General features: G+C 39.3%; 1 protein-coding gene across 1 annotated transcript in view; it reads left to right on the top strand.

Annotated features, from left to right (window-relative positions):
* The first annotated feature begins 214 nt into the window (after positions 1-214).
* The window catches only part of Kctd8 (potassium channel tetramerization domain containing 8), a 215,313-nt gene continuing 199,702 nt past the window's right edge, over positions 215-15,825 (top strand). Inside the window, exon 1 of the mRNA XM_057772150.1 lies at positions 215-1,478. Coding sequence (XP_057628133.1) covers positions 509-1,478 — 970 coding nt within the window. The 5' untranslated portion in view covers positions 215-508. The remainder of the gene's footprint in view (positions 1,479-15,825) is intronic.

The raw sequence follows: 15,825 nt of genomic DNA, 5'->3' as shown, positions 1-15,825 counted from the left end.
CCTCACTCAGCTCCGCCAGCCCCACAGCCTATCTCTTTAAATGACAGCTGTGACTCCAGTCCCGGCTCGGGGCTTGACGTCAGTGCCACCTCCTGGGCTGCGAGTAGTTAGCGCCCGCGCCGGCGCTCCTGGCTGCGGCGCGGCGCGCTAGCTCGCCAGCAGCGGAGGGAGAGTTTTCTTTGCTCCGGCCCCGCCTCCCGCCCTCCCCTCGGAGAGCCGCGCGCAGCCCCTGAACCTCTCCAAGTCTCTAGCACACTGGCAGCCGGTCGCCCCAAAGGAGCAGCAGTGCCCGCGGAGCTCCATTCCTGAGCTCCTCTGCCCGATGGAGCTAGGGTGCCGCCGACGCCACAGCTGCCCGGAACCCTGAGCCTCTCCGGCTGTCCAGAGGACCGAGCCGGCCAGTTCGAGAGTGCAGAGTACCCGAGCGCACACCGAGGACAGGGGACCTCGAGGTTCTGGAAGCACGCCGTGCCGCTCGCCCGGGTTACCTGGCCGGCGGTGGGTGACCATGGCTCTGAAGGACACGGGCAGCGGCGGTAGCACCATCCTCCCCATCAGCGAGATGGTGTCCGCGTCCAGTTCTGGCGCTCCTCTGGCCGCCGCCCCGGGGCCCTGCGCCCCGTCGCCCTTCCCCGAGGTAGTGGAGCTGAATGTTGGCGGCCAGGTCTATGTGACCAAGCACTCGACGCTGCTCAGCGTCCCGGACAGCACTCTGGCCAGCATGTTTTCGCCCTCTAGTCCCCGGGGTGGCGCTCGGCGCCGGGGCGAGTTGCCCAGGGACAGCCGAGCGCGCTTCTTCATCGACCGCGACGGTTTCCTCTTTAGGTACGTTCTGGATTACCTGCGGGATAAGCAGCTGGCGCTACCCGAGCACTTCCCCGAGAAGGAGCGGCTTCTGCGCGAGGCAGAGTTCTTCCAGCTCACCGACTTGGTTAAGCTGCTGTCGCCCAAGGTCACCAAGCAGAACTCGCTCAACGACGAGGGCTGCCAAAGTGACCTGGAGGACAATGTTTCCCAGGGCAGCAGCGATGCACTGCTGCTGCGTGGGGCGGCGGCCAGCGGCGCGCCCTCGGGCTCTGGAGCGCATGGTGTCAGTGGCGTTGTCGGTGGCAGCGGCGCTCCGGACAAGCGCTCTGGCTTCCTCACCCTGGGCTACCGTGGCTCCTACACGACAGTGCGTGACAACCAGGCAGATGCCAAGTTCAGGCGTGTGGCGCGCATCATGGTGTGCGGACGCATTGCCTTGGCCAAAGAGGTCTTTGGGGACACTCTAAATGAGAGTCGCGACCCTGACCGGCAGCCGGAGAAGTACACGTCCCGCTTCTACCTCAAGTTCACCTACTTGGAGCAGGCGTTCGACCGACTGTCTGAGGCCGGCTTCCACATGGTGGCGTGCAACTCCTCTGGCACTGCCGCCTTTGTCAATCAGTACCGAGACGACAAGATCTGGAGCAGTTATACCGAGTACATCTTCTTCCGTAAGTTAGCAACCTACCTACCTATGCATTTCATACCCTTTCTCCGCCATCGCAGACTTGCTGCGAGAGGAGCCCCGGTTCCCTGCGGGAGTGCCCTGACGGCAAGTCTGCTAATCTGTACCAGAGGTCCCCCTCCAGCGTCCCTTGAGTAGTGCAGTGTAAGCATTCCGGTCCCCCACGCCCCGCCCTTCCCCCCCGCATTACTGAATTCAGATTCTCATCTTGAATTTATTTATCCTGCCCTCTTGCCGCGCCTAATTCCAGGATCCTCTGGACACCCTTCACAGCACAGGCACAGGGTTAAGAGGAGACAGAGCACTGTCTGTGCCTATAAGCCATCCTCCTCTTGTCTGATGAGATGTAAGTTTAGGGCGTCCGTTTATTTGAGCGTTCTTCCAAGGGGCGAACTGGCATGAAGACAGGGAAGCTCACGCCAGAATTATTTCCCGTGGTGCGGTCCCGCAGTCCCGCGCAAGAGCTCCAGTTGTATGTGATTTTGGTAGGGAACAATTCAAGAGGCTGTGAATGTATCTCTAGAGTACTTAGTCCTGGGTGCTCACACATGAGGGCCGCTAATGTAACATGCCCTCCAGTAACTAGTAACAAGATAGGTTTTCCTTTGTTGTTTACCTCCAGTGCAACTGCCCAATGTTTTGAACAGGGCTCAGAGGGGAGAATTGAGTTTTGGCTTCTGTGTGGTACGTGCCTGCGTGCGTGTGTGTGTGTGTGTGTGTGTGTGTGTGTAAGGAGCAGAGTGTTGAATCAACTTGACCAAGGTAAATAAATGCATCACTTTCTAAAAAAAGGAGAATCTATGGGAATTCTTAGACAAGATGCTGTGTTTCCAGATGGGGCTTTGTTGAGTTCAAAAATCTCAAACAAACATCACAGTCTTAATATGCAGGGGGTTGTGGGTTTATCATGAGTGAAGCTAGGATTGCAAGGTGAACAAAATAAAAAGTAGGGATGGAAGCAGAGAGATTATTTGGCTAGCATTTTCACTCGGCAAGATACAAGAAGCTTGAAAACCACACACACGCGCCTGTGTGTGTCTGTGTGTGTGTGTGTGTGTTCAGTGGGGTGGAGACAGCACTAAAAGCCTATAATGGAAGTAGTCTGGCTTTCATTGCGCTTTGGCTTGCTAAGATGCTCTCAGTTGCAAAGCAAAATGAATAATTTTCTACACTTGACTAGAGAGAGTGGAAGGGGTCTCTTTTTATACAGGTGCAGGATTGATTGGAAAGTGGTTCAGTGGTTCAGTGAGAGTATATATACATTTTTTTTTTGGTAACCTTGGACGTAGAGTGACAACATATTACTTCTGAAAGTTAGATGACCTTTTGAGGTAGCATTGGAGTGGTAAATAAATATCCAGGGAAGTGATAAATAAAATCCAATCCCGTTACTTATTTATTTATCATTTATGAAGGTCTTCCTGTATAGTCCATGCTGGCCTTGAATTCTCAATCCTCTTGCCTCTTCCTTGTGAGTGCTCTTAGCAAAGGACTGATGCCCAGGCCTGGCTCATTGCCTTTATTGTATCAAAGAAACTTTGTTACACAGTAAAAATGACTGGTATTTGGGAGAGCACAAAAGAAAAATTAATACTTTCTTGTTTGTGTAAAATTGATGTCTAGCATCTATTTGATATACATTAAGCAATTAAGATATTTAAATAAAGTACTCCCTATCATTGAGACACTTACCAGGATTTTGGAAACATTAAGCCTCCAAGTCATTTTTACCAAGGCTATATTTCTAACCATTTTGGAAAATGATGTAAAATGAGCTTTTACCTTTCACATGGTTTATGCTGTTTTTTTTTTTCTTTCAGAAGATATAAACATGAGGGTATTTTTAGATTTTGTTATTAACTGCAATACTAGGGGTCAAACCAGAGAGCACTGAGTAGAATGATGGAGGTGGTTTTTCAGGACAGGGTCTTCCACACGTTCAGGCTGGTGTTCTGACTCTGAACACTGTGATGCTATACACTTGGCAGCATGTCTGCCTAAGTGTGAGTGGTGTGCTTATGGAGTTAAATTTCTTATATTTCAGACGTGTGTCTCACAACTTTGGTATTTCTTTCTTCCCTCCCTTTACTGTTCATTGCAAAAAGAAGATTCAATCTGTAAACTGGGGTAAAACAGTGTACACAATAACAACTTGAAGTTAGAAAATGTTAATTTAATTAAGAATGTGATTTGAAAATTACCTGAAATTTAGTATCTCTTGCACATTGGGAACTTGAAGTGACAGTAAATAAAAAAAATCAAAATTTCAATTTATTAAAAAATGCCACTTCTTATGTATTACTGTCCTAGTGAGTTCTCAGATTTATGCATAACAGCCCCAGGGATTAGACTTCTTCATGGATTATCCTAATTTAGTGGGAGAAACACATAATTCAAGAGTAAAGTTTTGACTCTTGAAGTTCTAATCAAATTGCTGATCCACCAAATATATTTTTCATTTGGGGGGTATAAAATTTATCTTAAATACTAGTAAACTCCTTTTTATCTGTGTTTTGAACAGCTGCATTCTATCTGCACAGATCATTTTGAATTGAATTCCTCTCCATTATTTGCAAGTAAGGCACATTCTAATGCCTCCTCTCCTGTTTCCATTCTTTTCATATTGGGTAATGCCAAAATGCTACTGTTTTGATGGACAGACCTCTATTGGAAGCATTTATTAATGATAGTTGTATGATCCAAATTTCTGCTCATACTTTGATCGGATAAAGACTGCTTCACTTATTTACACGTATGACCTCTTTGCCACCATTGTCTTATCCAGGTGTACAGCATAAACTTTTTTTAGCATTGTATGTCAGGCATTTTAAGAAATCTTTTGAATTTAGGTTGCTGATGAATTTAGTGGCTTGATACTACCCCAAAAGCAGCAGCTAAACACAGGGAATAGAATTTAGTGCTCACTGTCAATCCAAACTTTCCAAAGAAGGGAAGAGGATGGCGGATGATTCCGTAATCCCAGACAATGCCATTTACTAAACGTGGGTGCGGGCCAAATTATTTACTTGTTTCTGTTTTAGTTTCTCCCCACTTGTATAATGGATGTTGTCATTCTTCCAATTTTATGGAATTTGAGGGTCCATGTGAAATACTTCTTATATCAGAATTTGACTCAACAAGTGCTAGTTGGGACTATTCTATAGTTCATTATTTGTCAACAGTAATTTTTATTTTTATAGGGAGTATATTTAATTTAGTGGTTAATTAAAAATTAATTTAAAAACCACTAAATTTTCATGTTTACAGTACTTGAATACTGCTCTCTTGGAACTTGAATATTTCAAACCATGTCTCCTAGATGTTCCTATCATATTTCAATTTGTTTGAATCACATCCATTACCACGTACTTCTGAGGTAGGGCTAGGAAGTATTTTGATACTCCCTACTAGTACTTGAAACTTCAGCAATATTTTTCTTATAAATACTAACCTTGTATTTAAGATACCAAGTTCATATCTTCAAGATTATAGTCAAGCTATTGAGACATTAAATACCAGCCTCCTTGGGTTACAAGGACATGCTTATCTCTTCTCATTCTTAACTCATTGTTTACAAAGACTTTTAAATATAATACTACTTACACATTTGTGATAAAATTTCTTATTACTCCTCAATACTGAAGACAGGTTTTCCTCTCTTGGGAAAGGCAGAATGATTTTCTGTATGGGGGTGGGGTCAGGTGTTTGGTAAGTGAAATAGTGAAAACAGTGGCTTTTTGAAACAGCAAGACAGGACAAATGCATTCTGTGTTGTAACAAAGAGAAGGTAGACAGGTATGTGCTGGAACGTGCTACGTAGACAGGTGTGTGCTGGAATGTGCTAAGTGGATCAGCTGTGCTTCAAACCAGCGTCATATGATTCCATTGTTCCTCACAGTGAGGATGGTGAACATAGATTCTCTCCTGTGTAGCAGAACCTCAAATGTTGCTTGAACGATCCATGTCATGGGTAGGTAGTTCCACAATGAAGCAGAGAGAAAGTGGAAACTCATTGGAATGCAGAAAGTTGGGAAGCTGTGTGGTCTGATACCTGCTGCTGTATAAGAACTCTGGACTCTTATTTGTGGCATAGTTTTCTCTCTGAAGTTATCTTCTTCACAATAGAGGTCTTCTCCCAAAGAGAACCCATAGCAAAAGGAACACTTACTGTACACTTGGTTATGTATTGAGTGCTTTATACACAGTACCTTCAGAACTATATACTTGATTATGTATTGAGTGTTCTATACACAGTTCTTCCAGAACTATTCACTTGTTTGTATGATGAGTGTTTTTTACTCAATGCTTCCTGTAACATTCCATGAGCTGGACATCGGCTCCCCGGTGCTTCAGTGAGAACACTGCTGTGGAAAGGCCAGCTAATACCTGAGGTTAGCTCTGTACTGGAAACATTTAAAACATTCAAATAGGAAAACTTATTTCAATGTTGATTGAGTTTTCCAAGCTTCAACGTACAAGTGAAAGAAGTATGGTGTGAAGAGCTACCATGTTTGACAGTAATAATTTTTAGCTTGTGAAAGATTTCTTTAAAATATAATAAATACATATTTTGTGTCTTTTACTTGCTGAGAAGTTTATTTTATTTATTAAGAGTATATGCATGTCTATAGTGTTCTTAAAATCAAAGTACCATATTTTCCTATCTTTAACACTATGGGGGGCAGTGATATCAATATTTATAAACTATTAATATCTACATGTTTGACAAAAGACATATTTAAATAGTGATCAATAAAGAAATTAATTTTTATCTTTGTAAATAGAGCACACTTTTTTAGAAAGTAGCAGAATGAATTGTGTGTTAATTATATAACTGCTTCTTGCTTTTAAATCCTGACTAATCCCATTAAATTGTGTATTTGGTTTAATCAGATTAAAATGTTCCAAATACATGCTGGGTATTGAGAGTGGTTTTCAGTAGTTTTGAAATCTGGAACGTGGCTGTATATCTAGAATCTGAAATTCTTGGAAAGTAGAGTTTCAAATTAACCTTAAATGTGGATTTAAATACAGACAGAATTTTTGAGACCTCCTTTTCATGGATTTTATAGTATTTGCTTCACATAGCAAACAGAAGCCTATGAAGTGTACTGATAGCTCCTCTAATCTAGTACAATAATTTTAATAATGAGAGTTGACAATTTCTGAAGGTTTTGTAAAACTCAAGTAAAGACTCATTGGGTTTCATTTGTAGGATTTTAGTCAAAAGTTCTTGTTCAATGTCTTACGTGGAAAGAAATCTCGTTTCTTCTGTTTGCTTTTCTTTTTACCTTTTCGTAGTTTAGTTTTAAACAGATTCTACATGAAATAGCTCAAGCTGTCCTGTGACTCTCTATGTAGCCCAGACTGGCCTCCTACTTGTATTTCTATAGTTTTGATACTGTAGACATGAGTCACAACAACTAGCTATTCTTTTTTCCCCTTCTCCCCTTTGGTTCCTTCTTCCCCTCCCCTCCCCTCCCCTCCCCTCCCCTCCCTTTTCCTCAATTTCTCTCTTCCCTTCTTCTTTCCCACTCATCCTCTGCTTTTTCCTTCCCTCTCCTTCTCTCACCTCTCTGTTATCCCCTCTTCCCCCTTCTTTCTTCAAAGACCTACACAAAAGAGATAAGTACTCTACCTCAGTTAAAGCTGTGTTATACCTCCTGGTCTCATAGTCATAATGTGGAGTGAACCCTTGCTGTACGGAGTGTCTTCGCTTCTCTGTTGTTTCATTGTACCTTAATTGTAAGTTTCTTATATATGTAATGCATAATATATTTCTTTTTTTCTTGTGAGTTTTTATTGTCAAAGTTTTGTGTTCTTAACTCTCATAAAATAGTCAACATCAGTGTTTAAGGATTTAATAAATGTCTGGTGTCTGAATGACTATATAGATTACAGAATGAGCTAGAGATGTTAGAGATTCCATTAAGATAACTACAAAGTTTTGGGATTTAGTTTCCTTACAGTTGAGAGTGCATTCATTAAGCACCTAGCAAGGAGCATCACTGACTATACACACATAAATTTGGACAAGACAGAAACCCTGCATTTAAGATGATGATCATATAAATCTTTATATAAGTGTGAATTAGGTTATAGAGGTGATTCCTGGTAATTATTTGCAAGAAATAGAAGTAATTTTATGACTACTGTAGAGTACTATAATTACATAGTGCTACAAAGAATGAAAATAAATAAAATGTTGACTGTGGGGCAGATTAAGAAGATTTTGTATATTAAGTTGGTAGAATAAAAGGTATCTTAGTTATATTTCTATTACTGCAAAAGAAATCACAACCGTGGTGGCTTGTAGAAAAAAAAAAAGATTTCTTTTCTTGTTTATGGTTGTGATGGGATAAAAGGCTGTTACTGTCAGGAGTTTTAGCAGCAAATAGCAAGCATGGTTGATGGTTCAGAAGCCGAGGACTCACATCTTGAACTTCAAGGAGGAAGCAAAGAGAGTGAGCTGGCAACAGTGTGTGGCTTTTAAATCTCGACGCCTAACCTTAGTGCCATTCTTCTTCCAGTAATGCCACAACTCCAGATTCTATCCAAATAGTGCCACCAACTAGGCACCAAGTATTCAAATGCCTGAACTTATATGGGGCATTTTAATTCAAATTACCACACAAGGATGCACACACACTTCTTTGCATACCAATTGTTTGTGGGATAAAAGGAATGACAGATAAAATGCTAGTTTTGGTGTGGGGTTAAAGAAATAGCTTAACCATTAAGAGCACTTGTTACTCTTGGGAAGAACCCAGATTTAGTTCTCAGCACGTATATGGTGGCTTAAAGCAATCTGTACCCCAATTATAGGAGATCCAATGCCCCCATCTAGCATCCACAGGCCCCATACACTGCATGGGGCATTCAGTCCAAACACTAATACGCTTAAAAATAAATTATTAAAATTTTAGTTTCGGTGGAAATTAGAATCCGAAAATCTGTCTATATTGATTCTATTTACAAATATATGGAGCCAAACTACTCTACATTGCAATCAACTCAGTTTCTAAAAGGCACTAAAGAGCTACTGTTGTTTAATGATGAATGTAGCAACATCAATTTTGCTGATACCTTTCAACTTTACTTTGAGAATGTTAACACAGAAATGTAGATGATAATACTAGTACTCATTTGATGCCATCTAATAGGATGTTTATTAATTTCATGCTTAGTCCCTAGTTAGCGTTCATGCAGCACTTTGCAACCATTGTCACATTATAGATCCTTCTATAGGAATACAAAGAAGTTCTATAGGAACACAACCAAAGGATATAAGAAATATAGTATTGAGTTCAGTAACCAGAATAGTATGTGGTTTTTACCATTTTAGTTGGGTTATTTCAATATTTTCACTGTTTACCGTAACAAAAATTTTCATGATGGGTTTTATGCCTTAGTGCTTTCACATTCATTTGCATAACTGCATATTTTATGATTTACAGAACAAGGCAATTACTACTGTTCAGTCAGAGGCAATCCTAGAACCTGCTCGGCATAAAAGTAAATTCTTGACAGCATGAATGATTTAATATTTCATAGATTCTTTGAAAACTACTGGCTCTGGATTTTGGATATTGGGAAAACAGTTTATTTTCCCTTCCGACAGGAATGTGAGAGGAGCAGATGTATCTACTTTATAGATTTGTTATACTGGTTAAACTACAAAATCTATATAAAACACATAATCATATTAGGCATAAATAAAATGCTCAATAAGCACTAGCTATGGCGTTTCTTTAAGTTAAGAGACCCACATACATAGACAATCTCTTTTATCTGAGAAGCATTCAATATCATAATTCTTTTGTAGAAGAGAGAAAGCAATGGTTATTCAAAACTACCTGGGAAGGTTCTGCTATCATTAATGAGTTTTACATATGAACTACTCTTCTGCTATTTATACTGTTATTGCAACATGTTACTAAACATCTTTATTCTAGTTGACTGTCAAGCGTGCCTGAGAAAAACATATTTTTCCAGGCCTACTTCTGGTACTGGTCAATTTTGATAAATTTATTAAAAGCATGAGTTTTGGGCAGGGAAGACAGCTCAGTCATTAAAGGCAATGACTTACAACCAACATATACAAGCACTTGTTCTCATAAAAATTGCCCTGATCTATGAGGCATATTCAGGTGAAACACATCTTACACATGTTCTTTACATTTGTGTTGGGAGTTTTCAGCTTCAGTTGTCAACAGTTTTATTCAAGAAACATTTGGACTCATACATTGCCCAGAGTTTGGGCATGTGGCCAAAATTTAAGCTGCATTTCAGATTCAAATACACATATTTTCAAGCCTGGGAGAGCATTTAGCTGTCAACTCAATCAGTTCCTATTGAAAGTCTCTGACACTTTCTGAATATAAGCTTTCTGGTTGCTGAAATCCAGGTATTTGAAGAAAGGAGAGAAAAGCTGGCAGCCTTTCAGGGATAATTCTCTAACACTATGACCTCGTTTTTTTTCCAGTCAGTAAAGGCTTCAGATAGCACTTTGCTTTGTAGGTGGAGGATAAAGATTTAGGAATTCAATTCCACAGAAACTTCCATTTTTGATAAGGGAGTGACTTCCATGGCAACTGTGCAATGAATAGTGGAGGATGTTCCTACAGTCGTTGTGAATTACTGGTTTCAAGTCTGTAAAGGCTTGGTATGGATGAGTCTTTCATGCTGATTCTGATTTGTCATAAGAGAAAGAACCAAAGTCTTTGGACTTATAGTGCTAATTTTCAAAATATATATGTCTTATTTTGTGTTTCTTTATTTTTCTATATTTCAGTTCTTAGGGCATAAAATAATAGAAATGTATTTTTTCTTCTTTTACTCCCATAGACTGCAATACATAATATATGCCAAGTTATTTGTTTTGAATAACAATAGGGTTTATCTTCTTGTTTTAATGTGTCCAACTGTCATTTCTAAAGGAAAATGTATCGAGTATATTATTACACCCAAAACAGTTCTTAAAGAGTTACAGCCTTTCATGTATTATCTCCTTTAATGACTTGAAAATTCAGAAATATAAAATCCATCAAACAAAGAGAAATAAAGTAGATAGATTTTTAAGGTATCCAATCTTATCTATTTTTTAGCCGTATTATTCCATCAAAGCAATCATGAATTCCTTGGTCGGTGTTATATAGCTGACAGATGCTGGCGGTATAGCAGTGAATATTGGTGAGCAGATATCCTGCCCTTCCTGACCATGGTCATGGCGTATGTTCTGGCATATGTTCCACTTATCTTTAGGATGCATGCTGTGTGACTAGCATGCTAAGCATCTTAGTTAGTTACTATTGTATCACTGTCACGAAATACCATAACCTAGGCAGCTTATAAAATAAAACATTTGATATTTGGCCTCACAGTTCCAGAGAATTAGAGTCCATACGTATCATGGCAAGAAGCAAGGCAGGCATGCATAACATTGGAGCACTAACTGAAAGCTTAAATCCTTTTAGCAATGAGAGAGAGAGAGAGAGGGTGGGGGGGAGGGAGGGAGGGAAGGAGGGAGGGAGGGAGGGAGGGAGGGAGGGAGGGAGGGAGAGAGAAAAAGAGAGAGAGACTACTAATTGGGAATGACATGGGCTTTATAATCTCCAAGTCCACTCCCAGTAACACCTTCTACTCCAAGGCCATACCTCCTAGTACTTTCCAAACAGTTGTACCCAATGAGGACTGAGTATTCATTCATACATGAGACTTTGGGGGCCACAATTGATTAAATATGCAATTAATAAATATGGTGGCCATGTGTGGAGGAGCTGGTCATGGCTGAAGACTGACTTTATCCTGTATTAATTTTTGCCCACAAGTCTAGGCATGATAGACTTTGTATATGTGTATGCACATATGAGTATGTGCAACACATGCATATAATCATACATATACATATGATATATGGTATACATATATGATAGAGTTTGTATATGTGTATGTACATGTGCGTGTGTATGTACACATGCATGCAAATATAGAAATATATATGTACATATTTACAAACATACAACAAAAATATTTTGGGCAAGTATCAAGGTTTTGTGTGATTGCAGACAACTACAAATGTGTCCACAGAACAGTCACTAAACAACGGCCAGTTTATATTGTCAAATAAGGCATGCCTGACTTTCTGATAAAATTTTTGAGAAATATGAAGGAACTTTTTCCCCTAGTGATAATCCTTCCGGTCTCTGAAATACATCTGAGTTCTTTACTGACAAATTTTCAGTTTTCAAAAGTAAAATCTATTCAAGAGTTCAGAGTTTTGCCGTCATTTCAACAGACATCATCTATTACTCAGGAGCAAATTCTAATGTCAAATTAAGGTGAAGGTTTTTCCTAGTTATCTTTGGTAAGTACCGTATAATTAAGATTAAATTAGAGCTTGAAAGTGATGTTTTAATTCCAGCACTCAAGAGGAAGAGGCAGATGGATCTCTGTGAGTTTGAGGCCAACCTGGTCTACGCAGTGAATTCCAGGACAGCCAGGGCTACATAGAGAAACTTTTGTCTTGAAAAACCAAACAGCAGTAACAACAAAAAGATTAAATTAGAAACAGCAATGGCCTCCAGTGAGACTCTTCCTTTCACTCTGTAGATCTAGTATGGGTTACTTTAGTCTGCCTTTGTGACAGTGACCATAGATGTTTGCCATATAGCAGAAGAAAGAACCTTGCTATATTTATCAACGCTATCAACAAGTGCATTCATGAATAAATATTGCCTGGAAGCCTAGGACTAAAGTTTTGCATCTTAGTGTACTGTGGCTAGATTGATGAACATATCAGTCTAATAGATGCTAGAGCCATTAGGATATTTTGTTCTTTCATGCTGTATGAGAATATTTGGATTGTAAAATAAACAGTTCTTTCAAGCTGTCTGGATTATAGCTGCTGCTACCAAAACATATTTATTATCATAATATTTTGGTACTTAACATTCACACTTGTGAAGCTTACTAATATCTAATTTTTGATAGACATGAATATAAAAAGATTTAACCCACAGTTTTAGCACAGTCACTGTACTCTTGGGACTAATGGGAATTTTTTTGTTACACCGTATACATTGTTTTATGGATTAAATCATAACTTCTCAAGAAGATATGCTGGAGCCTCGATCACAATCAAATGCTCTGTACCTTGTCTTGCCATGGTCTTTGCATAGATAACCTAGTAAAATTAGATCGCTAGGGTAGGCTCTCCTTGATCTCTGTCCATATCTAAAGGGGAAATCTGAACAGAGATTAAAGGTAGTCATGCAAGCACAGGAAGAATGACAACTGAACATGAGGACAGAGATATCTGTCATGCACTTACAATCAATGGCAACATTGGCCAACAAGCCCCAGAACTTGGAGAGAAGAGTGGGGTGAATATTCTCTGTGGTTTTCAGGATGATCCAAACATACTAACACTTCAGTTACAAACTTCAACATCCAGGACTGTGAATTTGTATTATTCAAGCCACTTAATTTATGGTGCTTTGCTACATCAGCCTTAAATGGCTACAGTATTTTCAAGATGTTTATCCTATTTTTTTTTAAAAAAAAAAAACTTATCTAGAGCTGTGTGGTGGTGTGGCACACATTTAATCTCAGCACTTGGGAGGCACAGGCAATTGGATTTCTGTGAGTTTTAGGCCAGCCTGGTTTACAAAGTGGGTTCCACGACAGCCAGAGGTGTTACACAGAGAAACCCTGTCTGGAAAAACAAACAAAATAAAACAAAACAACCAAGCAAACAAGCAAAAATAAAAAAATAAAAAACTTTAAAAAGTAATATTTTTAAAATTTTCTGCATTCTTTAGAGGCTATTTACATAACAAATTCCATTCTAGCTAACTAAAGCTAGAAAGACTATTTTAGAGTAATACATTTCCCTAGTAAGGAAGGCTATATTTTCATATGTTTAAAATAGAATTAGTTAGGGAGGAGCACTTGGCAAAGATTTCCGAGCCCATAGTCTCCTGGGTAGATTTTGGACCTATTCACACCGCCTAATTCAAGGCACTCAAAATAAAATCCTCAATATACTTCTTGGGTCTCCTTATGCCTCAGCTCACAAGAATGTCAAGTTGGTTCATGTGTATAACTCAGGTCACAAGACAATATGTGAAGTAGCTCTTTAAACCCAGGCAATCCCACTCTACCCAGAGAGCTATGTGTATGTATGAGACGTTCTCATGTCTATCAATTTTCAGGCGTTATACCATTAAGCCCTCATCATTCATTATGTACAAATAATTTTATAACATATGTGTATAAATAATTATTACTGTGATAAAACACCAAGACCAAGGAAATTTATACAAAAAAAGGATTATTTGGAGATTAAGTTTCCAGAGAGATGAGGCCCTTACCATCACAGAGGGATAGCATATGACACCAAATGCCAGTCATAGTGGCAGGAACCATTCAGAACTCACTTCAACTGCAAGCAAGGAACAGAGAGGGTTAACTGGAATTGGTGAGACAATAAACTCTCAAAGTCTCCACCCAGTGATGTTCTTCCTCTTTAAAGACCATACCTCCTAAGCTTTCTCAACTAGAGTAATTAACTGGAGACCATGTATTCAAGTGCCAAAGTTGGTGATGTCATACTACCACATTCATAAAGAGCAAAAGTAAATAAAAAATACATAAATAAAATAAAAATTCCAACAGTAGCAACATTACCACCATTACATGTTCCTGTTTCCAACCATGGGCTGTCCTTTACACAAATAAATATTTTCTCATAGTTACCTAAAGAGGAGATCCTGAACTCTCATCAGCCTGCCTTTATCTTCTTGCCACACTCAGCACTATATTACATGAGTTTGAATGAGATTCTTTGTAGAATGGTCACCAGTGACTTCTGATAACATGTCATATGTCTCCAAAACATTCAGAAATCAATGTCAAATAGGGTGAGGTTGACTGCAGTGGCGACTTAAGTTCTGTGAATGGGCAAATGGAAGACTTCCCAGCCACAGAGCTATATAGTAAACATGTCTACACAAAGTTCAGATGTCTTTTCCCACGAGCGAGTGAATTTCTTGTTAAACCTGTGTTACAGTGCTTAGTTCTTCCCCTAAGTATTCACTTGTTGGTTGGACTCTGTGATTCTTGCTCTGTCTTTTGGGGAATTCTTTTCTTTTAACTGTCCTCTGCAGTTACTTCTGAGGCCCAATGGGCAGTAGCTCGCTTTGCAGCCATGTGTATTTCACAGCTCACTTCATGTATTGTAGGTCAGGGGTTTTGGAGTTGGTTTAAGGGCAAAGAAGCCTGTGCTGCTCATAGCCAGTTTTCCATTTTCTTTTGCAAACAATAATAATTGTAATTCCTGAAAGCTCTTTAAGCACTTCTCATCAGTTTCGAGAGCAAACTAACCAAAAGCATCTTAATGATTTTTAGAGGTGAAGACGCTTTTACGCTCCGTGTAAGTCAGTTATTTCTCGTTCTTAATGTAATGGCTTAGGGGAAGTTGCCAGCTTCGTCAGCAGGGTTGTGACCTTTGTGGGAAGGAGCATCACTCACAGCTCCTGCTAAGGTTGCAGATTTGCAGCAGCTCCTTAGGTTGCACTGCTGCCATTGCTTTGTTAAAACAAATGCAGATTTCAAACAAGTGAAAGAGAGACATAATAGTTTACAAAAGTTTTTACACATTCATCCTTTAGACCTTAACAGTTGCCAAATCATAAGTGCATCTCCACTCTTCATTTCTATTGACCCTTAAGTCATCAAAAAGTAATGTGATTTTGCTCCTATGTACTTGAACATGTAAAATACCTATATTTTAAAGTATGTGATAAAACTTTTTATACGTGGCTAATATATTCTGTAGTATATAGTGTCTGATTCCATTTTTAGTGCTACTGAGATTAATTGGTGGATGCAAATGATATGATCTCTCTCTTCTAAGTATCTGAATATTTATCTAAGTGTTACTTTAGGATACAAAATTGCCTCATTCAAATGTTATATCTACAAAATTGATTTATCATGGCTTATTGGTTGGAGTTTTTTAATGAAGAACTTTTTCTAATGAATTACTTAAAGTGTAGTTTATAGAGAACAGACAAAATTTTACTTGTTTTTATTTTTCATATAACTCTCAGATCACATGTAGAACCTCATCCCACTGGAATCAAGGAATTTAGATTTCAACCAGTTATTTTTTTCCTAATCATTCCTATATTCTACACATTACATATTATTTGAATTTGAGAACATTTTACAGACAGCAATTTTATTAAAATGCTTGCAGTTTTTCATGTTTATATATATATCATGATTCTGCAAATACAACTTAATGCTGGCATTTATTCATACTGTGT

This window comes from Chionomys nivalis, chromosome 6, assembly GCF_950005125.1.
Source record: "Chionomys nivalis chromosome 6, mChiNiv1.1, whole genome shotgun sequence".
NCBI lineage: Eukaryota > Metazoa > Chordata > Mammalia > Rodentia > Cricetidae > Chionomys > Chionomys nivalis.
The sequence above is the reverse complement of the archived record's forward strand: the minus strand, read 5'-3'. Positions and strand labels throughout refer to the sequence as shown.